The sequence below is a fragment of the Phyllobates terribilis genome, unplaced genomic scaffold (assembly GCF_046119375.1).
Source record: "Phyllobates terribilis strain yellow unplaced genomic scaffold, ASM4611937v1 Scaffold_4__5_contigs__length_816908805, whole genome shotgun sequence".
Classification (NCBI taxonomy): Eukaryota; Metazoa; Chordata; class Amphibia; order Anura; family Dendrobatidae; genus Phyllobates; species Phyllobates terribilis.
This window is the reverse complement of record NW_027362764.1, coordinates 183,238,425-183,262,627: the sequence shown is the minus strand read 5'-3', so window position 1 is coordinate 183,262,627 and position 24,203 is coordinate 183,238,425. Positions and strand designations below refer to the sequence as shown.

Sequence of the window (24,203 nt, the reverse complement as noted above, 5' to 3'; positions counted from 1 at the left end):
AAAAAATGAAGGTACTTAGTGCACTTATTGGCCAATTGTTGTGAGTACCTACATTTTTTAACATGTTTTCTACAGCAGTAATGGAGTTTCCAATTTCATATATTCAATACTTACATATTATAGCGTTTCAGAGTGGAGCTTTAATTTCTTAGTTATATAGAGTGTCTCTCTTAGTTTGCACGTGTTAACACTTGTCTTTTTCTGTTTGGTTGTGCTGGTCAGTTTTTTGATATTTGCAGTACACGCCTCCTAACTTAGCACTCCTCCCATCAGCATAAGACGTTTTCAAATAAAACTTAATCTTAACTGCCCATATAATGTATTTATTTATTTTTATTTATTTTACTAACTTATATAGCGCCATTAATTCCACAGCACTTTACAGACATTATGGGCACTCTCCCTATTGGGGCTCACAATCTACATTCCCTATCAGTATGTCTTTGGAATGTGGGAGGAAACCAGAGAACCTGGAGGAAACCCACGCAAACACGGGGAAAACATACAAACTCATTGCAGATGTTGTCCGTAGGCTTTTAGCCCAGGAGAGGCATCATGTTAGGTTTGGGGTCCTAAGAAAGGGGTACACCTTGGCGCTGGTGGTTGGGCTCACACAAACTGGTCAATTAGTGCTCTAAGTACCTTAATTTTTTTAACATGTTTTCTACAGCAGTAATCCAGTTCCAATTTCATATATCAATGTTTACATATTATAGCATTTCAGAGTGCAGCTTTAATTTGTAGGTTACGTTATTGTTATTAGTGCCAGATTTGTCAAAATATTGGACAATGATGGATATGAGTGGTGCATATTTAAATATAACAGTACTGGCTAGAAATTGTTTTTACATTTTCTTTTCCCCTCCCCCCCATCGGGAGTGAGAATTAAAAAAAATCGAATTTGGATTAAAATGAACCTTTCACTAGATTCATGCTGGTCGAACCCTCGGCAGAATCAATCAGAGTCTGACTACGCAATTGCAGTCGGGAATGTACTCTGAAATGCTACAGCGCTTCTGAGAAAACATAGCTTGAAAAGCCGGTAGAGACCTGTTAGTTAACTGGAGCTGTTTCGGTGAGAAGTCTTTCACACTATGTTTTCTCTGAATCATAACCAAAAACATGCCTAGTTGCAATCGAAGGCAATCAAACCTTGTGACAGGTTCTCTTTAAACCTGATTTCCATAGCTAACCAATCATACTTTCTACTCACTTTTAAAAATGTTAAGACTGGCACAAAATAGCAAAAAGCTTGAGTTTTTGAAGATGACATAAAAAATGGTAGATTCAAAAAAATACACCATTAATGATAGATAGATGGATAGACAGACACACAGACAGATAGATAGATCGATAGATACAGTGCATTGTGAAAGTATTTGGCCCATTGAACTTTTCTAACTTTTGCCACATTTCTGGCTTCAAACAGAAAGATATAAAATTCTAATTTTTGGGGGAAGAATCAACAACAAGTGGGACATGATTGTGAAGTGGAACAAAATTTATTGGAGACTTTAAACTTTTTAAAAAAAATAAAAAATGAAAAGTGGGGCGTGCAATATTATTCGGCCCCTTTACTTTCGGTGCAGCAAACTCTCTCCAGAAGTTCAGTGTGGATCTCTGAATGATCCAATGTTGTCCTAAATGACTAGTAATGATAAATAGAATCCACCTGGGTGTAATCAACTCTCCGTATAAATGTACCTGCTCTGTGGTAGTCTCAGGGTTCTGCTTAAAGTGCAGAGAGCATCATGAAGACCAAGGAACACACCAGGCAGGTCCGAGATACTGTTGTGGCGAAGTTTAAAGCTGGATTTGGATACAAAAAGATTTGCCAAGTTTTAAACATCTCAAGGAGCACTGTGCAAGCGATCATATTGAAATGGAAGGAGTATCAGACCACTTCAAATCTACCAAAACCCGGCCGCCCCTCTAAACTTTCATCTCAAACAAGGAGAAGACTGATCAGAAATGCAGCCAAAATGCCCATGATCACTCTGAATGAACTGCAGAGATCTACAGCTGAGGTGGGAGAGTCTGTCCATAGGACAACAATCAGTTGTACACTGCACAAATCTGGCCTTTATGGAAGAGTGGCAAGAAGAAAGCCATTTCTCAAAGATATCCATAAAAAGTCTCGTTTGAAGTTTGCCACAAGCCACCTGGGAGGCACAACAAACATGTGGAATAAAGTGCTCTGGTCAGATGAAACCAAAATCGAACTTTTTGGCCACAATGCAAAATGATATGTTTGGCGTAAAAGCAACACTACTCATCACCCTCAAAACACCATCCCCACTGTCAAACTTGGTGGTGGCAGCATCATGGTTTGGTCCTGCTTTTCTTCAGCAGGGACAGGGAAGATGGTTAAAATTGATGGAAAGATGGACGGAGCCAAATACAGGACCATTCTGGAAGAAAACCTGTTGGAGTCTGCAAAAGACATGAAACTGGAACAGAGATTTATCTTCCAACAAGACAATGATCCCAAACATAAAGCAAAATCTACAATGGAATGGTTCAAAAATAAACGTATCCAGGTGTTAAAATTTCCAAGTCAAAGTCCAGACCTGAATCCAATCTAGAATCTGTGGAAAGAGCTGAAAACTGCTGTTCACAAATGCTCTCCATCCAACCTCAATGAGCTTGAGCTGTTTTGCAAGGAAAAATTGGCAAGAATTTCAGCCTCTCGATGTGCAAAACTGATAGAGACATACCCCAAGCGTCTTGCAGCTGTAATCACAGCAAAAGGTGGCGCTACAAAGTATTAACTCAAGGGGGACGAATAATATTGCACGCCTCACTTTTCATTTTTTATTTTTTTTAAAAAGTTTAAAATATCCAATAAATTTCGTTCCACTTCACGATTGTGTCCCACTTGTTGTTTATTCTTCCCCCAAAAATTAGAATTTTATATCTTTATGTTTGAAGCCATAAATGTGGCAAAAGGTAGAAAAGTTCAAGGGGGCCAAATACTTTCACAATGCACTGTAGATAGATAGCTAGATACATTAGTGAAGGTGCACTTCTCATCCATCAGATAAATCCACTTATGTTTCTTTTGGAATCATGGAATGATCCTTATGGTTCAAAGGTTAGTGGAATTTAATCACCAACTGACGTAAAGCTCATGACAGAAAATAATTAGACTTTTTCATAGCCCAATATGTCATGTGTGATGAGAATATCCGCAGTATAAAATGAAACACCAGTCCACGTACTGTCAAATAATATCTTAACTCCTCACATATGAATGCAGAAACATCTCTTGTAAAGGAGAAAGCAGACGTGCTGTTACATAAGCAAACTAAAGAACTCGATCTAAATTGAATTTGTAATCTGGGTTATGGTATAATTAAACATGGAGAAATTGGTGTAAATTTTGAATCAATACAGTATAAACCCTATTAGCACCTATAGGAAAAAAAATGCTCAGTTGTGTAAGTACTCTGCATGAAACAAAATCTCTAACATGCTTTAAATGCTATAAATAAACAAAGTAGCACTCTGTAATGCTAAGTATGCGAACATGAAATATATGAAATATGAATAGCATTACTGCTGTAGAAAATAGAAATAAATGAGAAATCTTAGCGCAGAAATTGGCAAATTCATGTGTACCTTTTAGCCGCGATAAGGCGTTTCTCAAAAACACCAGGACCCTATCAATGTGAATTACTCTCTAAGGGACATCCGTCTGCTTATGTGTGGGATGATAAGATCCTGTTGCAATTAAAATTGCCTTAGGCATAGAGGCGGAGTGCTCAGTCAAAGCTTATACATAGAAACAGAAAATGTAGCATTACAGAGTGCTACTTTGTTTGTTTATTGTATATGGAGGCAACTTCTCCTAGTAAGCACCTGTTCTCACCTATTTCTTGTTTTGGAAGTGCAACAGGATCTTATCATCCCACACATAAGCAAACGGATGTCCCTTAGAGAGGAATTCACATTGATAGGGTCCTAGTATAATGAGAAACACCTATCGTGGCTACCAGATACACCAGGTAAGATTTCTCATTTATTTCTGTTTTCTACAGCAGTAGAAAATACTTAGAGTTACAGAGTGCTACTTTATTTGTTTATTGTATATGGAGGAAGCTTCTCCTAGTAAGCACCTGTTCACACCTATTTCTTGTTTTTGAAGTGACAATCAGTTTTTTCTGTTTCTATGCTTTAAATGCTGTTTGTTTTTCTACAGACATTGCTGTGACACAGCATGTGTAATCATTTTACCCATGCAGTTATTTTCATTGGACACAAGATGTCAGCACTGTAGGCTGAAATCTACATTGGTAAACAAGCATCTCATTTTACAGCAGACAGTAAAACTGAGAACTAATAAAGTGTAATCACTAGAAGACATAGCGATAATACCAGAATTAATAATTTGTTGCCCTTCCGGACTTAAGATAATCAACTCTTAGGCATTGGTCACAAGACTGTAGATTCTCTCATTCGAGAGAATCAGTTCGATTATGCTAATAACACTCTGAGTTTAGTCCGAGTGCCAGCTTAGTGTAATCTGATTCTCTCGAATGAGAGAATCGGAGCATACTGTGAGCAGAAGATGGAGAATGGAGAACAAAATTTCTCCATCTTTTCCATTGTATGAGTCTGCAGAAATAGCACTGCACACAGATGACATCTGAGCGCAGTCCGATGTTTTCCACATAGCCACAGACTTGAATGGGTTTGTGGCATCTGATTTTAGAGCAAAATCGCAGCAGGCTGTGATTTGTTTTGCTGACAGATTCTGTCAGTGAAAAAAATCGGTCATCAGCACTGCCCCAGTGAATAAAATTGGTCAGAGGGCTAACCAATAAAAGATTGAATAGCACTCGTCCGATAAATACGGCAGTGTGAGTGTGCCCTGACACTGGCAATAGAAAGCCAAAGATTGTAACCAGCTTACTCAAAATTAAACATGGTAAGTAGGTGATGACACTGCCCAAATCTAGTGATAGATTCAGTTAACTCTGCTGCATAGCATATTGAATTGAGGAGTACAGTATATGATGGGAAAAATAGCACTGATTTTTTATTTGAAACATAGGGCCAATTCATTTAGACTAATAGTTTACACTCCAGTCTTAGTGAGCGTGATCACTGGAGTAAGGGGCTTCTAATTCATCAAAAGATGCACACTAGGGCAGCACAGTGGCTCAGTGCTTAGCACTGTAGCTTTGCAGCACAGAGGTCCTGGGTTCAAATTCCACCAAGGACAACATCTGCAAGGAGTTTGTATGTTCTCCTTGTGTCTGCATGGGTTTCCTCCAAGTACTCCAGTTTCCTCCCACACTCCAAAGACATACTAAAAGGTAATTTAGATTGTGACTCCCAGTGGGGACAGTGATGATAATGTATGAAAAGCTCTGTGGAATATGATAGCACTATATACATAATGCATAATATTAAAACCAATTAATGAATTAAGTGCACCTTACACCTGGCATGCACTTCCACCAGAAATGCTATTCCAGTTGGCGTAAATTTCGATGGATTAAATGGGCGGGCTAGTCATGTCAAGTCCTACTGTTGCACCGCCCTTTCTGGCAAAGCTAGACGCGACTAGCGTAATACTGCTAAACTTTTGCATGAACTGATAAGAGCACCTTCATGATTCGGGGCCATCACTTTTATTTTGTGTGGAGTATACAGTCCTACTCATCGTTATTGCCACCATAAATTTTAAATACATAATGGTGAATATCTCCTGGAAAAAAATGAATCAAGTGAAACAGTTTTTTTGTATAGAGCACTCGTATTAAACACAAAAGAGCAAATGATAAACAATAATTTAAAACAAAAAACAATGGGAGGTAAAAATAGAAAAACCTAAAGCTTGCTGTGTCACTGGTATTGGCACCCTTTACTTTAATTTAGTATGGAAGCACATTTTGACTCGCCTCTGGTAAATTACAAAAGTGATTCACCTGTGATTAATTGTCGATGTCCATGTGACATGAATTAGCCAATGAATGATGACTTTAGTGCTTTATAAAGCCACATGGTTGGCCCTGTTCCATTGTCACAATGGTGAAGACAAAGGAGCTGTCTGAAGACATCAGAACTGCTATTATTAGCAAACACAAGACTTCCAATGGGTATAAGGCTATATCCAAATACTTTGGTATCCCAGTTTCAACAGTGCACAATGTTATTAAGAAGTTTGCCAGCATGGAACCATCAAGAACCTTCCTGGATGTGGGGGAAAGTGGAAAATTGACAAGAGAAGTCTTTGAAGGGTGGCGTGAATGGTGGAAAAAAAATACCACGTCAAACATCCAAAGACCTGGAGGGCAACCTTTAACAGTCTATGGTCATAGTTTCAACAAGTACCATGTTCTTCACACTAAACCAAGCAGAGCTTTATGGGCGAAGGCCAAGGAAGAAACCATTGCTGAAGAAAAAACATAAAAAGGAATGACTGATCTTTGCCAAAGAGTACCTTGACAAACCACAATCCTTCTGGGAAAATGTTCTGTGGACAGATGAAACAAAAGTAGAGCTTTTTGGCAATTGAAAGCAGCATACGGCACAATGAAACTTATAAGGAAAAGAACACTTTACCAACAGTTAAACATGGAGAAGGATCCACAGTGCTGTGGGGTTGCTTTGCTGTGTCTGGTACTGGAAGCATTGACCATATCACATCATATCAGATAATTATTATTAAAAGATTTTAGAGCGAAATGTCCTCCCCAGTGTAAGAAAACTTGGTTTGAGTCAAAGATCATGGGTCCTCCAGCTAGACAATGACCCAAAGCACACATCCAAAAGAACACAGGAATGGCTGAAAAAGAAAAAATGGACTTTTAAAAATGGGCAGCAATGAGTCCTAACCTCAATCCCATTGAAAATCTTTGGGGTGATCTGAAATCTGCCATTGGGAAAAAGAACCCTGCAAATATTCAAGAGCTTGAACAAACTGCAAAGGAAGAGTGGGAGAAAATTCCAGCTGAGAAGTGCAAGAAGCTTATAGATGGCTACAAGAAACGTTTGGAGGCTGTCAGCAATGCCAAAGGATGTGCAACCAAGTATTAATTATTATTTGTACTATTATTGTGCAACCAAGTACTAAGTACTATTATTATTATTATTATTATAATTAAAAAATCCTGAGGATTTAACTTTGGTACATTTCCATTTATTTCTGAAGATATTGTGCAGTGAAAAAAATGAAGGGGTGCCAATAATGGTGAGCAGTTTTACATTAAGATTCAGTGACAGAGGTGTAAATTAATGCTTTAAAAGAACTCTTCCACCATGACTACATATTATTTACAGAATTTATACCATTTGATTCTAAAGATGGACATTTTGGAGGGCTTAAAAGTTCCAAAGTCTGCCTGCGACCTGACCTATTCCATATTATTATGCCCTTTCTTATTGTGCAATAAACTAGTTAATTCTTGATTGTAATAGAATAGACAAGCCAAAATGTTATATGCTAGAAATTTCAAAATGTTATGGTCAGATACACCTATCTTCAATATATTTATCTGTCTTTAACAGATTATTACTATCTGTCACAATGTAACAATTCTAAAGAATCTATCCACAGAAACGTTAATTATCGTCTTAGAATTTGTATGACTTTTGCTTTAGTTGTGATTTTGAAGTGTTTTTGTAATTAAAACCACATTACCGTGACAAATAATTATGAACAAATAAAAGATTGGATACACCTCCCTAGACCTTATGAGACATGTATTCTATTATCAAGGAATGAAGGATAAATTTGTTGACTACAGAAAATCTGAAAGAACTACAAATATGAATGATGATTCCACAAAGAAATATTGCTTAAAAATTAGTCACTTATATGTATCTTATTTTCATTTATTAATATTTTGATTGACTTAAGACTTTAATGAGCTCTGTAGCGTTTGCCTTATTCTCTGTTGTCAGCCTCTCATGGGTGATATTCTAATGAAGCAATTAACCTCAGTTTTAAAAATAGCCTAGTCGTTTTTTGCTCAAATACAGTACCTCTTTCATGCGTGGTTACTTAATATCTTTTGTCCTTCTAAAAGAAAGGGAATTCAATTTATCTTCAAGTAGCTAGCCTGGGGACCATAATTCTGTAGTATGCAATGAGGTTGTTAATGCTGTGTATTCCTTGTTAGAAGTTGCACAAAGGTAAATAGTACATTGACGTTAAATTAAAGGACATATATTGGTTGCGGTTGTGTGTTTTAAAACCAATATATATAATGTTTACATGTTAGACCTTGAAGCATAAAGGTAATATGAAATAGAATATTTATTTATTTTACTTTTTAATTTATTTTCTTTTTTTTTAGTTACATTTGATTGGGGTTGTTATCAAAGATGAGCAGATCGCTTTGTGCAGCCACAGTCCCAAATCCAGGTTAATGCTTTCTGGCCGTGGACAGGAACTGTGCGAATTTATTAACCTTGAATCCCAGGCTTGGCTTATGATTGACTGGGCTGGCGAGATATCATCTGTCCACTGTATACCATACAGATGACCTCACACCAGGCCGGCGAATCAAACACCATGAAAGAGAACCCAGAAAGCTCAGGAAATTTGTGCAGCTCCTGTCGATGGCCAGAAAGCACCAAACTGGGTCCCTTCAACTCTAGTTGTTAGATAGGACCATATTCAGACTCCTAACCTTAGGTAGGACTTTTGAATAAAAAACAACTTAATGAATGTTACAATTATTGTCTAATTTATGTTGGAAGAATTTATAGAAAGGTCTCAATCAAATCTAAGCACCTCTTTGGGTACTCAGGCTCCCTGGCCACCAGTGGTGAAGATCATCAGAGTAAATGGAGTTATCACATTATGTTTCATATGTATGCTAAAATATTTCCACATAATAAAATTATAGCAACTAATGGACCAGATTTAAAGGCAATCTGTTATATCAAAAAACACTATTAATCTTCAGATGCAGGGTTAATCTGCAGGTTAATCTCATTTTAAAGCTTTGATTAAATTTAGCTAATTGACTCATTTCCATAAGCATAAAAAATAAAATCTATCTTTATTGTATTGTGCTTCTAACTATTTAAAAAAAATCCTGAAGCCTCCAAATTTATTTTCTGCATAGAAAACATTCATCTCATTATCATCACAGGCAGGGTTATATTGAAAGTTATCACCGGTAAGCAGAGAACACGGGATCCACCATTAACAATAGTTGTTAGTTACAGCTCACTTCTTATTCCTCCCTACACAGTGACCTCTGCGTAGCTTACAGAACATGCCCGGGAAACTCCAATTGAAGTCAAAGAGTCATCTTCTGATTACTGAATCTATAGCCTACGTGGCTGCTGTAAAGCATATCTCTGAATGTCATTAGTAACAAGATGGTCACCAGCATATTCATATACTAAAAGAAAAAAAAATCCAAAAATCTAAAATAAACATAAAATAAAGCATTGTCACTATTTGGATTTTTTAAATAAAATTATCAGTCATACATTTACTTTAAAGAGTAATCTGTATTCAGTGAAGACAGACTATCACATTGCTGAGATAGGAGATGGCAGCTGCTACTGATGAGATTCTACCTATATAGGAGGTGGAGGAGGTGGGAAGAGCTATTCCTCTAGCTCCTCCCTCCGCATCTACATAAAATTTCATCAATAGCACTAAAATCTGAATACAGATTTTACCTCTGAATTGATAATTTTGATAATGACTGATCATTTCTGTCAGAGAAAGAAGCAGATTTCTCTGATAAGATATTTTACAAAGTTCCTTATTTGCAAAAATTGAAATGACCATTACTCTTTAAGTCAGGATTTCCGAATGTTTGTACCGTAAGGGAACCCCTCTTATATTTCACAGTATTAGTGAACACTTTAAACCCTACACAGATTTAGATAACCTTACCTCCTTATTGGAGAAGTGACTACTCTCAATTACAGTTTTTATTTTTAAATGGAAACTCTGACAAATTTCATGAACAGCAGAGTCCTAAGGAAGTCTGATAGGAAATTATTGCCTTAGGCTTCAGTCACTGTTTCTATCAGCATTGGTGGTAAGAATAGCCCTGCAAAAACCTTTAATCAGAGTTACTAACTTTTCAGAATTTTCTGGACATTCCATAAAAATTGTGGGCTGTCCAAACAAAAAAAATTGTCCCTGATTCCTTTTTGAGCACATTTGTACATAAACAGGTAATTGTGATTGTAAGTGTCCCCATTTTACAATGCACATTAATTGCTGGCAGACAGTACATATCAGTTTATTGGACGCTAAATATATATTACTTGAAAAAAATATAATTAATTATGGTTTGCCAGTTTGGTTATAAAAATGTTGATCACTTCTGATTTTTGGATAATAAATCAGGTTGTCAAACAGTCTATAATTTTACTTCAAAGCAAAAGAAACCTTGATAGAATCTAACAGAAGTCATTAAAAATCAATTAGTTCCATTGAGCGCAGGTGAAGTATATCACATGAAAGATTGAACATTGTGTTCTGATTTCCATTAAAGACTGAAACTGTGATGCAGATGTGAACATCCCTTTTAGAAGAAGTAGAATCTAATCTTACTGGCCAAAAGTTTAATTTATGTGCTATGTTAAATTAAAAATAAGATCTTAGCTTCCATTGCTCCAAGAAGAAAATATGTCCAGAAAGTAATCCAAACAGAAAATTCCCAAATTAAGATTAATATTGTTAACATTCCATAAAGCTTACCTCCAGCCAAAAATTAACATTTCCGATTGCTCTAGAAACTATATCATAAGTCTGTCGACTTTTTCTCCAAAATTCGACAGCTCAGGAATATCACATCAGTATAATCCCTTGAGCTGTCTTCATCTTCACCTTTTCCATTATGTTTATATCAGTCATTGTAAGTGACCATTTTGACTATTAATACCAATGATAGAACTTAATTTTGGTTTAAAGCTCTATGTAGAAGCAAGAAGTATCTTTTCCCTGCATGAGTCATCCCCCTCTTCAACACCTGACCCAACTGTTCTGCTTCTCCACCTACCCTGGACTTTGCAGTAATGAAGAATTGTAGTCCTAACAATGACTCATGCAGGAAAAAGAGACTTCCTGTTTCAACATAGAGCTTAGAAGGATTCAGCTAGGAAGTTTTTCATCACTTGCTGCCATAGACCTAATGGAAAAGAGAAGAATTACCTGGATAGAAAGGCACAATGAGCAATTGTAAGCACACATAATATGACGACTGCAATATATTAAGATAATTAAAAATTTGATGTGAGTACTTCTTTAATCTACCGGAATGATTGGCACAATTGCCGATGGCTCTGTTCTTCATGTCCTCAAACAGTAGGTAGAAACAAGATGATGTAACTATAAACATAGGTGACTCATGATATGAAATCTTTTATTTGTTTTAAGAATGTAATGTAGAAGGCAGCAGGAGACTTTATACTTTTCTGCCTGATATTATATTTATTACAGAGTATAAAGAGGAATATTAAGACAGATTTGTCTTCATTTGATTAGGAATCACTTTTAATATTAGTCACTTTAATAGCCCCTCTGGCCCTAAAAAGCACCAAAATTATAATGGGTGTAAAGCTGAGACCCTTTTAGAAATTTCATACAGAACCTTCATATTACACAAACAACTATGAAAGACACATAATTGCACACAGTATTTTTTTAAGGCATAGTATTATATTGCCTTCCAATAATGCTCTCCGGCATATGACTCACCACTGCTATCATCTTCATAATATGAAGATAAATCTGGGTTAAACAAGACTTATTTCTGTCTTTCTATTGCAGATGGACCCAGTTCAAAAAGCAGTCATAAGTCACACATTTGGGGCTCCTTTACAACAGAGAAGGAAGCAAATCTCCCCCTGCAATATATGTCAACTGAAATTTAATTCGGAAGTAAGTTTATAATTTTCTGTAAAAACAAAAGTCAGCAAATAGGGCCATGCTTACATGATACTAGAGATAAAGCCTTTCTCAAAATCGGAAAAATGATAACTATATAGTGATATTTTAATTAATTCTAACCTGGTTAATATAATCGTAGACTCATTTTTAGCAAAATCTACAACTAAATAATTGTATTTTTGACTAGACACTGGTAAAAATGAAAAACAAAATAACTTTAAAGAACTAATAAAAATATATATAGTTGCTGCATTGGGATTAAAATCTATGATAAACAAAAAAAAAGAATGCAAATATGGTCCCATTTGTCTATGCATAGAGATTGCCAATATTTAAAGAATTAGACTGAGAGTTGGCAGAAGCGATTGTGACATCTGTCCTGATCAGGTGTGCGACCATTGTATTGTGGTGAACCTCCCGTCTCCAAAACTGTGCTAACACGGAACATCACTCTTTTATTCTTGGCCATAAAAAAAGCTCTTCAAAATGTAATATTTCATTTTTTTTGTCACAAAAAAGCTTTCCTCTTTTAAATGTATTTAGACAGGCATAAGAGTGAATTCTTTTCACGCCACTCAGGCTACTCTTATATTCTTGCTTGTGTATTTCAATAATAAATTGATGGTTTCTTTTTAAGACCGTAAAAATTTATTTTGGCATGCTTTTAAATGTTTCTATCTTATTAATTTATCTGTATTTGCATAGTTTATATTGGAACCAAAGATAAGTTATGCTTAGGAGATACTTAAAGTCAACCTCCACTTCACACAATATTATACTTTTACCTTTTGCTTTCATTTTTCGGTCATAAGTTCCATTGGTCCTGTTGAATGTGGCAGGGTAACAAAGGCAGAATGTTGTTCCATTCCATTATACAGGGTGGGTCATGGGAAAGTAGCTTGCCTCTGGCAATTGTAAGCTGATTGCTCAAGTGGATTGTTTTTACTCACGCATCCACGAGTCACAACAGATGTTAAAAGTGGTCCCCGTTCATGTCTATGCACCTTTGGGCACATAAGAGCATGTTGACACAGTCTGAGGTTCGGAGTTTTCATCACTCACTGACACAATGTTCGTGATATATCAATTTGCTGCGACAGTATTCAAGTTGTTTTTTGGGGGCTATTTGCAATATGCTGCTGAATTTCATGCACGACTTTGGTCATTCTGACCGATGGTGGCCTCGGTTTCTTCACATTTATGACAGAGTCGGTTTCAGCTATTTCCGAACCAGACTTTGTAGGCAACGTTTAGCTGGTAGTTTTGTTCCTGAAAAACTTTTTCCAGCTCGCCAAAGTGAAAGGAGCCCCCCGGCAGTGAAAGGATTCAGCTGTGTTGGCAGCAGGACGAAGCAATAGAGGTGAGTATCCAGAAACAGGTCCGGGAGAGTGTGATTAAAAACAAAAAATATTTATTATAAATACAATAAAAGGCAAAAAAGAAAAAAAAACTTTGGGACTGTCCCCGGGGACTGAATCCAGTTACTCCAGTAGATCTGACACATTTCGAAATAGGTAGTTCTTATTCATAGTCTGATAGTTTTGTTCCTGAGTCTGCAAAGGCCTTTTGAATTTCTTTAATCGATCCGCTTTGCACCTAGCCTTCCCCAATCACTTTGGCTGTTCCAGGAAGAACACCGTCTTTCTGACATGATGTGTATAGAAGTACTGAACTGGATGGGAAAATAAATCCAGAACACTGCACACGGAGAGACACCATGTTGCCAGGCTGAATTAAAGGGGTTATGGCCTCCAAAGACCGTGGCACTGGTATTGGAGGCGGGCTTCTTTTCCATGGGCCACGCTGCACAAGTGTTGAGTTCCTGTGGTCATCTTTTCCATTGTGTGAATGCCAAGAACATTTAATTAGAAGGATATGGAATTGATATCTTGATAATCAAAGCTTTGTGGACTAAAAGCAAGCACTTGCAAACAGTCGAGGACTCTCTGACTGTCTGTGTCAAATGCCTTTCCCTTTCCGTAAGTAATTCTGTAAGTAATATACATTTATTAGGATCAGCAGATAAAATAGTACAGTATATAGTATAGACTTATGACAGATCTACTTTAACTACCGGTTTGTTCTAATAAATTGGTTAATATACTTGTACTATAACATGTTGTACAAGATGAGGATTTGTACTTTAGACAAGCAGAACTTACACTGTTTGTTTTTTTTATTTTCACGCAACATGAATTTGAAGATCAGACATAAAGTAGTTACGTAGTCTTAATGCATGCTTGTCTTTGCATGAAAATATACAATAAGTGAATAGAATGTACTGGCTGGTATTGTCAGTTCCTTACAATATTTTGTGAAATAATTTATAGGGATGACATTTTTTCTGGCAGATCCACTCGATTTGCTTGGCAGATTCGATTCAGTCAGTATAAAATTGGTTCGAATTAAAAGTGTCTTGATTGCTGTTTATTATGCTTTGAGGTTTCTCCAGATCTCAAATCATAATTAATGGAGTAGAAGGAAGGGTTAAATAATATAAAACACATGGTTCTCACCTGTTCTAAGCACTCACCTGACTCCTTATGATGCTTTTTCAGCTCATCAGTCCTCCACAGATCTTCATTCTTCTGGCACTGAGGAAATGATGCACATTGCCCTTCACAAAACCTCATATGACTCAGTGCCAGAACAAAGACCCTCACCGAGGACTGGAGAGCTGAGCCAGGAGCAAAGATGGTGTAGAGTAGGGTAAATGACCTAGGATAGGTCAGTATAATGTATTTTTTAATTTCAACGCTTTCCCAGCTGTAAAAAGAATCAAAAACTATTATTTTTCAAAAACTAGTAATGGATTTCATTCGGTAAGAGTTGATTTACTCATCTATAGTAATGAACATAGTATAGACAGGAATTCATTGTCTGTACATTATGTAAAATAGAAGCAGTTCTTATAATCAGTGTAATAAGCAGTCACTTAGACAATATGGCTTAGCTTCAGGGTTCTAAATATACTGCAATTTTAGCCTATTACTTTTGATTTAAGTTTCAATTACACATCTCGGTGCTTATTGCTTAAGGGGTATGAGAAGAACTGAATAAGGACATAGTTATTTACTGACTTTGCTCTTACATAATGCAGCTCTGTATAAATATATCTGTTTACACACTAGTAGAGAGAAGAGAAAAATATGGAAATTGGCCATATTTCGTTCTTAGGATCAGTAGTCATCCTGTGTTTTAGAACCTTAAAAGGAGTCTGTCACTCAACTATTTAGACCTTTAATTTAATAAGGAACTAAGGGGCAGGTTGGAATATTGTAATTGAGGGAGCAGAAAGGTGCACCAAGACTTTGGCCATGGCAAGGGTACACCGAAGTCCCCTCTTTTACAAATATAATAACACTGTTTTTCTCTAAAACACAATTACTAAAATCTACACTACCAGTTTGATTTCTATAGGCACCAAGTCCCTTATCTAGAGGTTTAAATACCATATTTTGCGGATTATAAGTTACACTTGATAATAAGATGGACCCCAAATTTTGGCGAGGAAAATAGGAAAAACATTTTTTTTTTAATAAAATGGTGATGCGTCTTATAGTCCGCATTTATGGAAGCTTACCAGTGGGTCACAGTGGCGGTGGAGCGGGGTCCCAAGAGGCATGGTTGCTGCTGCAGGAAGCTGGCAGCAGTGGAGGAGGCAGGAGTTGGGCTATGCTGCGGGCCCCAGGCTGGGAGGAGGGGATGTTCGGAGGTACGATGCTGCGGGTCCAAGGCTGGTAAGAAGGGGTGTTTTTAATCTGAAAAATACTGTAGTTCAATTTCAATATAGGGGGTCAAAGACTCCCTTTCAATATTTGTCATTTATGTTATGATATATTATAGTGATGGTCACAGTTTGAAACCATGGAAAACTCTTTTAATTATATATTTATCCTAGAGCTTTCATTCCCTGTCTTTTTGAAAAGAATTAAACAATATTAAAATAGGTAAAGTTGACTAACCTCATCAATTTCTTTTTCATCTACTTTTGCAAGTTTATTAATCCTTGTTTACTGATATGCATTAATTTTTACATTTTATCTATTTTTTTCAATCCATTATAATCATAAAATGCTACAAGTATTTCCTCTTCAACATTTCTCTTGTAAAAGTATATTTCTTATCTAACAAAATGTTAGACTGATCAACCATTACATTAAAACTACTGAGAGGCAAAGTAAATAACATTGATTATCCTGCTACAATGGCACATGTCAAGGGATGGTATATATTAGGCAGCAAGTGAACACTCAGTTCTGGAAGTTGATGTGCTGGAGGCAAAAAAAATTGCCAAGTGTAAGAATCTCAGAGATTTTAAGAAGGACCAAATTATAATGACTAGAAGATTGGGTCAAGAGTATTTCCAAAATGACAGTTCTTGTGATTTATGTCCATTGTGCAGAAGTTAGTACCTATCAAACTTGGTCAACCAATGAACTGGCAACAGAGTAAAAGATGCACAAGGGTTTTCGATTTGTGAGGGGAGGGAAACTGCAAATTTATTATAATTCCACAGACGAAAAAGTATCAAAACACAGTGCATCATGGCTTGCTGCATATGGCATTGAGTAGCCACAGTATGCTCCATCAGCCTTGTGCATCATAGAAAGTACCTATACCGGGCATGTGAGCATTAGTGTTGAGCCACCCCCGTAGTGTTCGAGTTCGAACACCGTTAAAACCAATGGCAGGTAAACAAAAACACATAGAAACACATAGAAAACACCTTCAAAGGTGTCCAAAAGCTGACAAACTGCTCAGAAGACATAACTAACACATGGAAAAGTGACAAGTACATATAGTCATGCGAAAAGAAAAGAGGTGGAGGAGTAAAAGGAGGGGGAGACACAGATATAGGCATGTCATGCCCTTCTAAATTCCAAAAAGTGAGAAGCCGACACGGCCAGTCCGTTCCTGCCCGTGCCACCTCCGTTTGTGCCAGAGCCGCGGTGGACCCTGATAGCCAGCCTCCCTCTCCCAATACTGGTGCCTGTTCGCTGGTGGGTCGAGCGAGCCACCCTGTGGTGGAGGCAGCTCTAAGCTTTTTAATTTAAATTGTCTCTCTAATTTGAATGAATACACTTTAAATCCTTTTACAAGGATCTATTGAAGGGCAAGTCTCATGCCAGCAGCCGCGCAATTCCAGCTCCAGTAGCGTCCACTAAAGCTGCTGCAGTTAAAAAGCTTTTATAAGGATCGAGCTCGGCTGTCCACCGCAAGGCGTCCTACCGCCAGTCCCAGCCCCTATGCCTTGGGGTGCCTCCTGATGCTCTACACTGAGTATCCCGAAGCATTTCCTTTGAAAAAATTAAGTGTCCAAACTACAGGTGGTGTAGCTTGCTTAACAGCCGGGATAATCCGCTGACTAGCAGACACTGCTACTAGGCACAAAGTATTTCCTGGGCTAGATGCAGTTAAAAATTTGTAATTGGATACTCTCGTTGGATGCTGAGAAAGCATTCCATAGAGTCTCCTGGCACGCCATATAGTATTCTCTTAAAAAGCTTGGGGTAGGGGTCTAGGGGACCCTTTTATAGCCAAAATCATGGCCCTGTATCGCAATGCATCACCTAGGCTGAAGATAAATGGAGCTGAAGCACCCCGAGGGCTCGGTTGCTGCAGAGGTATTGCACCTCACCCAGAGGTGTGATATCTCACTCTCAGGTAAGGATGGAGTGTGGATCAGGACCCTGACACCTGCATGCATTACACCACATTGCCGTGGGGCAGGGCGACCAATATGCCCCTGAGATGGGCACGACAGTCCCTATCCCTGGCTGGAGTGGGGGGAGGGAACACTGAGGAAGGGGAACCCTGTAGTGCAGGAGCAGGGAGGAAGCAGTTCCTGGGTGCATTGAGAAGGGAGTATAAAAGGTGGGCACCATCTTAGTTCAGTGCAGAGAAGTCTGAGCAGAAGTGACAGGGAGCAGGGGCTCTGCATGAGCCCTGCTCCAGAGGTGGGCCTAGTAACAGAGGCCCAGGCCTGGAAGAAGGAGAAGGAAGGATGTGGAGCGGAGAAGGCTCCAGGAACGAGGAACGAAGGGATCCCAGGGGTGTGGATGGGTGAGTCGCCACCGCACGCCCGAATCCACCTGCGTGGAGGGGTCAGGCCAAAGGGGGAGACCGGTCCCCGAAACTAGTGGAGGCGGGAAACGACCCTCAGCTAGAAACCGAATGGCTGTGACATTTTATGTGGCACAGCCCCTCACTACACCCGCTAGGAGGGCAGCACATAGGGTCAGGGAAACTGGCGCCAAGTCGGACAGAAGGGTTGGTAAGAAAGGCCAGACAAAGGACACACAAAGGGGGTCCTGTGAAGTGCTCCAAAGTTATCTGGGAGTTGTCTGAGCCCCTCACCTGGTGAGCACAGTACGACATGGGCAGCCGTTACCTGCAGAAGTGGTCTGGATAATAAGAACTGTGAGTAAAGGCCCTGGACTGCATCACTGACTCTATGTCGTTACTGCTGCGGCCCTGCACCATCACCCCCATTCTCCACATACACTGCCCTGAGGCTATACTCCTCCCGTGGGGAGTTATGCTATGCTCTGCTGCACCCACATCACCAGCCTCAGCGGTCTGCCCTGCAGCGGCGGTTCACTCTGACCGCAATCCACGGGTGGCGTAGTCGGACATTTAAACATCAAAACCACATAAATAGTTCCGCCACTTGTTTGACCGCCCTGAGCCACGGAACCGGGTCGCCGCCACGGAGACTACAACCACCAGCATCCACCAAAAAGGGTCCGGCTCCGGATGTCCCAAGGCCCAGGGGGCACATCAGAACATTTTTATCACCTTTCATAATCACCAATGGGACAAGGCAGGGATGTCCTCTGTCCCCTCTCTTATACATCCTAGTGACGGAGCACCTGCTCTCATCAATTCGCCATAACCCCAATATTAGGTGGATTGAGGTGGGAGGCACCGAGTACCAGTGCTCTCTATTTGCTGATGATGTCCTAGTATATATCACTCAATCACATATATCCATCCCTGCTGTTATGGCTGAAATAGATCACTTTGTTACATGGTCAAATTTTAAAATCAATACAGCGAAGTCTGAGGCCCTCAATGTCTCCCTTCCCAAATCCATACAGGATTCCATCCAGTCCAACATTCCCTTTGCCTGGCCCTCACAGGGTATCAAATTCTTAGGAATTCCTATTCATAGAGACCTCTCCTGTCTATGTTATCTTAATTCTGGGCCCTTTATTGAACAACTCCATACAGACCACGGTTGGCAAGTTAGAACTGTAAGATTCACTACGTGAACCACTGGTGTTTTGTGGAAAAGCACATGTACACTGTGTTCCAAATTATTATGCAAAAAGTGTTTAGGAGTGATAAGGGAAGAATTTGTTTGTTTGTCAGTTAAACTCATTGATGGTGATGTGTGTCAGGGCTCTTTATATCACTGTAAGCAATTGCAGACACCTGTGCTAATTAGTTTGGCAGGTGTGTCCAATGAACAGCAAGACTACTTAAGAACGCTGTCCCACATTATTAAGCAGCCTACATTTTCGGCCAAAATGGGAAAGAAAAAGGATGTGTTGGCTGCTGAGAAGCAACAAATTGTGGCGTGTTTAGGTCAAGGCATGACTACAATCAACATTGTGCGATGATCAGGATGAAGTGTCTTGGCAATCAAGAAGTATGTAGCTGATTCACAGTACACACGTGTGCGTGCTGATAAGGGCAAATTGGGGACTCTTTCTTACAGGCAATTACGTCAGGTTAAAAGAGCAGCGGCAAAAAAGCCTTGTCATAGCAGCAGACAAGTTTTTGAAGCTGCTGGTGCCTCCAACGTCCCCCGAACAACAAGATGCAGGGTCCTTCAGAGGTTTGCTACTGTGCGTACGCCATCCTGTCGACCTCCTCTATCCACTGCACACAAGCAGAAACGGCTCCAGTGGGCCAAACATTACATGAAGACTGATTTCAAAACTGTTTTGTTCACGGATGAGTGCCGTGAAATGCTCGATGGTCCAGATGGATGGAGTGGAGGATGGCTGGTTGATGGACACCCCACGCAAACATGGCTACAGCACCAACAAGGAGGAGGTGGAGTAATGTTTTGGGCTGGAATCATAGGGAGAGAGATTGTCAGCCCCTTTAGGATCCCTGAAGGGGTAAAGATGAACTCCATAATGTTTGTGGAGTTTCTCAAACAGCACTTCCTGCCATGGTTCAAGAAGAAGAACCGTGTATTCCGCAGCATGATCTTTTTCATGCATGATAATGCACCGTCTCATGCTGCACATAACACATCTGCATCTCTGGCTGATATGGGCATAAAAGGGGACAAACTTATGGTGTGACCCCCATGCTCCCCTGACCTCTACCCCATTCAGAACCTCTGGAGCATCATCAAAAGGAGTGTCTATGATGGCGGGAGGCAGTTCACATCTAAGCAACAGCTCTGGGAGGGTATTCTGTCCTCATGCAAAACAATTGAAGCAGAAACCATCCAAAACCTGACAAATTCAATGGACGAGAGAGTTCAGAAGCTCCTTTCGAACAAGGGGTCCTATGTGCAAATGTAACATCACCTAGAATAAAGTTTTGAATTGAAAACTGTTTGATTTCAGTTTCTAATAACCTGCTAATGCTTATAATTTCAAAAATGACCATTTTTTTGGTCTTTACTAAAATGAAAAGGTTGATCGAAGAGTGTGGGGGATCTAAGAGTGTGACAACCCAGTAGTCAGGATTACTTCGAATTCTGACAATCTGAGGGTCATGTTGCAGGTAATGCAACAAGAAGGCACTAATGTGTCTTGCGCATCTCGGAGCCCCAAAATTATTTTCCGGGCTAGATGCAGCTAAAAATTATTATTAATTTTATATCTGGTGGAGCTTAGTATAGATGGCCTAATATAATCAGTACTGCACACTGCTACAAAGCCCAAATTATTTTCCAGCCAAGATACAGATAAACATGATTAGTAATTTGAAAGCTTAAAACGGTTGGTGAGGTGATTTTAACCAATCATCAAGCTTTTACTCTCCCCAGGATGACACAGGGGTAGAAAAGTCATTTTGGATCCTTGATTTGTTCATCTTTATGAACGTGAGTCTGTCTACATTATCAGTGGAGAGCCGCGTGCGCTTATCTGTCAGCACACCACAAGCAGCGCTGAACACACGTTCAGACAGAACGCTGGCTGCGGGGCATGATCTCCAAGGCGTAAGTGGCGAGCTCCGGCCATTTATCCAGATTGGAAGCCCAAAAAGAGCAAAGGTCCAGTGACACAGTCATGGCTTCAATGTTTACTTGGAGATACTCCTGTACCATCGTCTCTAGGCGTTGACTATGTGTCAGACTTCTTGTCTCCTGTGGCCTTGCAAAGGATGAGCTAAAAAAGTGGTGAAATGATTCCGCAAAATTGATGTTACCAGCAGATACTGTGGTTCTGTTACGGTTTGAGTGCTGATCACTCGACGGTCCCACGGTTGGCAAGTTGGAACTGTGAGATTCACTACGTGCACCACTGGTGTTTTGTGGAAAAGCACATGTAAGATTCTGCAACAGTCTCTGCTGATACTCCTGCATGCGTGCATCCCTTTCTATGGCAGGAATTATTTCTGCAAATTTACTTTTGTACCGGGGATCTAACAGTGTGGCCACCCAGTAGTCAGGATTATTTCTAATTCTCCCAATTCGAGGGTCATGTTGCAGGTAGTGCAGCAAGAAGGCACTCATGTGTCTTGCGCATCCAGGAGCACCAAGTCCCTGTTGTGTTGGTGGCGAGGTAAAAATCATGCTTACTTCCTCTGTCCTCTCCCCCCTACCTCGCACAACAGAAATGTGATCAAGGTCTCCCTCATCTGATGAGTCTTCCATCAGTTCGTCCTCCACTTCTTCCTGGGCTCCTGCACCTTCCTCACTAGTTTGGCTGCTACCATGCGCCCTGGTAAAACCATCTCCCCCACCCTCACATGCCTGCCGCCTTGGTGCTGCCGACCGTCTGGACCTTGCAGATGTTCGCCCATCCGCATACAACTTCTCCTCATCTACTTCCTCCACCTCCTCTTGTGCCACCACCTGACTCCGAATTCTGTTTAACATGTGCTCCAGCATGTAAATCACCGGAATAGTCATGCTGATAATGGCATCGTCACCACTAAACATCTTCGTCGCCATTTCAAAACTGTGCAGAAGGGTGCATAGGTCCCTGATCTGAGACCACTCCTCCAGCGTGATTTGCCCCACCTCTGGATCCCGTTGGCCCAGGCTATATGTAAGAACGTATTGCACCAGGGCTTGTCGGTGCTGCCACAGTCGCTGCAACATGTGCAGAGTTGAATTCCACCTGGTAGGCACATCGCATTTTAGCCGGTGAAGTGGCAGGCCCAACGACTTCTATAGAGATGTAAGTCGCTGAGCTGCGGGATGCGAACGGCGGAAGTGAGCACACAGCGACCGTGCCCTCTGCAGAAGGCCATCTAGTCCGGGATAGTGGGCTAAAAATTGCTGGACAACCAGGTTCAACACGTGAGCCATACAAGGCACGTGTGTGACATTGCCCCAGCGAAGGGCCGCACCCAGGTTTGCAGCATTGTCGCACACGGCCTTCCCTGGTATCAGGTCCAGTGGAGACAACCATTCATGAAATTGGTTCTCCAGAGCTGACCACAACTCCTCAGCTGTGTGACTCACATTTCCCAGACATTTCAAAGTAAAAACCACCTGATGACGTTGAGCCCTACTGCCATCATAGTAAGGAGGTGTGCAGGATCCCTTCTGCGCAGTTAGAAAGCTTGTGGCATGACCAGACAGGCTTTGGGTGCAGGTGGAGGACCGAGAGGAGGTTGAGGAGGCAGAAGCGGTGGAGGAACTTTGACATAAAGAGGATTGACGCACAACTTGTGGGGACGGCAAGACTTGGACAGCAGCCCCTTGTCCTGCTGTCACCATAGTTACCCAGTGCCCAGTCAGCGACATGTAATGCCCCTTTCCATGCCTACTCGTCCAAGTGTCTGTGGTGAAATGCACCCTGTCACACACAGAGTTTCTCAAAGAAGCAGTGATGTTGTGTGCGACATGCTGGTGGAGCGAAGGCACACCTTTCTTTGAGAAATAGTGCCGACTGGGCATCTGGTACTAGGGCACTGCGACGGACATAAGGTCTCGAAAATTCTCTGTGTCCACCAGGCGGAAAGGCAGCATTTCTGTAGCCAAGAGCTTGCAGATGGTGAAATTCAACCTCTTAGCTTTCTCATGGCTAGGAGGAAATGGTCTTTTACTTGTCCACATCTGAGGGACTGAGGTCTGGCTGTTGTGCTAAGACGGGGTTTATAAGGGTGTCCCCGGCAAACTGCCGATCTGTGAGGAAGATTCAGGCGGACATGTTAGGTTGCCTTGATCCAAAGGTGGTGCTATCGATGTCGGACAGCGCTCAACACCAGCTGGTGTTACCACCTCCAAAGAAAATGATGACCTGCCAATCACGCTGGCTGTTGCGGTTAAAGAGGTGGCAGGTCTGTGTCCCAAAACAGGTGTGACTGCTGTCCCCCCAGTCACAGAGGATGAAGAGGCCGCAGATGCACAAGATGGGGCATACGGTGGTTGGCCCGGCTAGCTAGGCCGCATTGTAGCACAGTGAGCTTCCCACTGCAACTTATGCTTCATGTCCAAGTGCCGGTTCATGCATGAAGTACTCAAACTATGTATTTTTTGGCCTCTACTTAGCTTTTGTTGACAAATGTTACAAATAGCACGAGTTGGGTCATCTTTATCGATCTGAAAAAATGCCTAGGCTATGCAAGGCTTAGCACCCATGCGACCTGAAGAGCCACCACGACTTGTGGTCAGAGGCAGAGTTGTGTTTGAGGATGCAGTTGTTGACGTGCTTCCAGTACTACGTCTCTGTCCAGGAAGGCGCAACCTGACCTCGTCATCACTAGCATCCTCCTCCACCTCCTCTGCTGACCTCATCTCTTGGCTGACTGTGGGTTGACAGTAAGTGGGATCTCCAACCTCATCATCATCACCCTGTGTGTTATCACACCCGTCGTCCTCAGAGCCAACCTGTTCCTGCCCTGACAAAAAACGAAAGTTGTCGCTCCAATCAGGTATTTGAGTCTCATCATCGTCTTCCTCATTGTCTCCACCAACAGGAGTTACAGTTTGGGAATGAGGGTCTACATTATGGTCAGAACGTTCTGCGTCTGGTCCTGGATCCGACTCATAAAGATTCAGGGCATCAGTGCAGATCATTTCCTCGTCTGGATTCACAGAAGCGCTGGAGCCGACCTCTGATTCCCAGGCTATAGTATGAGTAAACAGCTCTGCAGACTCAACCATCTGTTCTAC

The 24,203-nt window shown here is 40.6% G+C and overlaps 1 protein-coding gene across 3 annotated transcripts in view; it reads left to right on the top strand.

Moving 5' to 3' along the window:
* The window catches only part of ZNF385D (zinc finger protein 385D), a 620,390-nt gene that overhangs the window by 262,581 nt on the left and 333,606 nt on the right, over positions 1–24,203 (top strand). For 2 of the 3 annotated variants that reach the window (XM_073677967.1, XM_073677969.1), the window contains exon 3: positions 11,762–11,872. The exons of the other annotated variant lie outside the window; for it this stretch is intronic. In XM_073677967.1, coding sequence (XP_073534068.1) covers positions 11,762–11,872 — 111 coding nt within the window. The remainder of the gene's footprint in view (positions 1–11,761; positions 11,873–24,203) is intronic. 3 annotated transcript variants of the gene reach the window in all.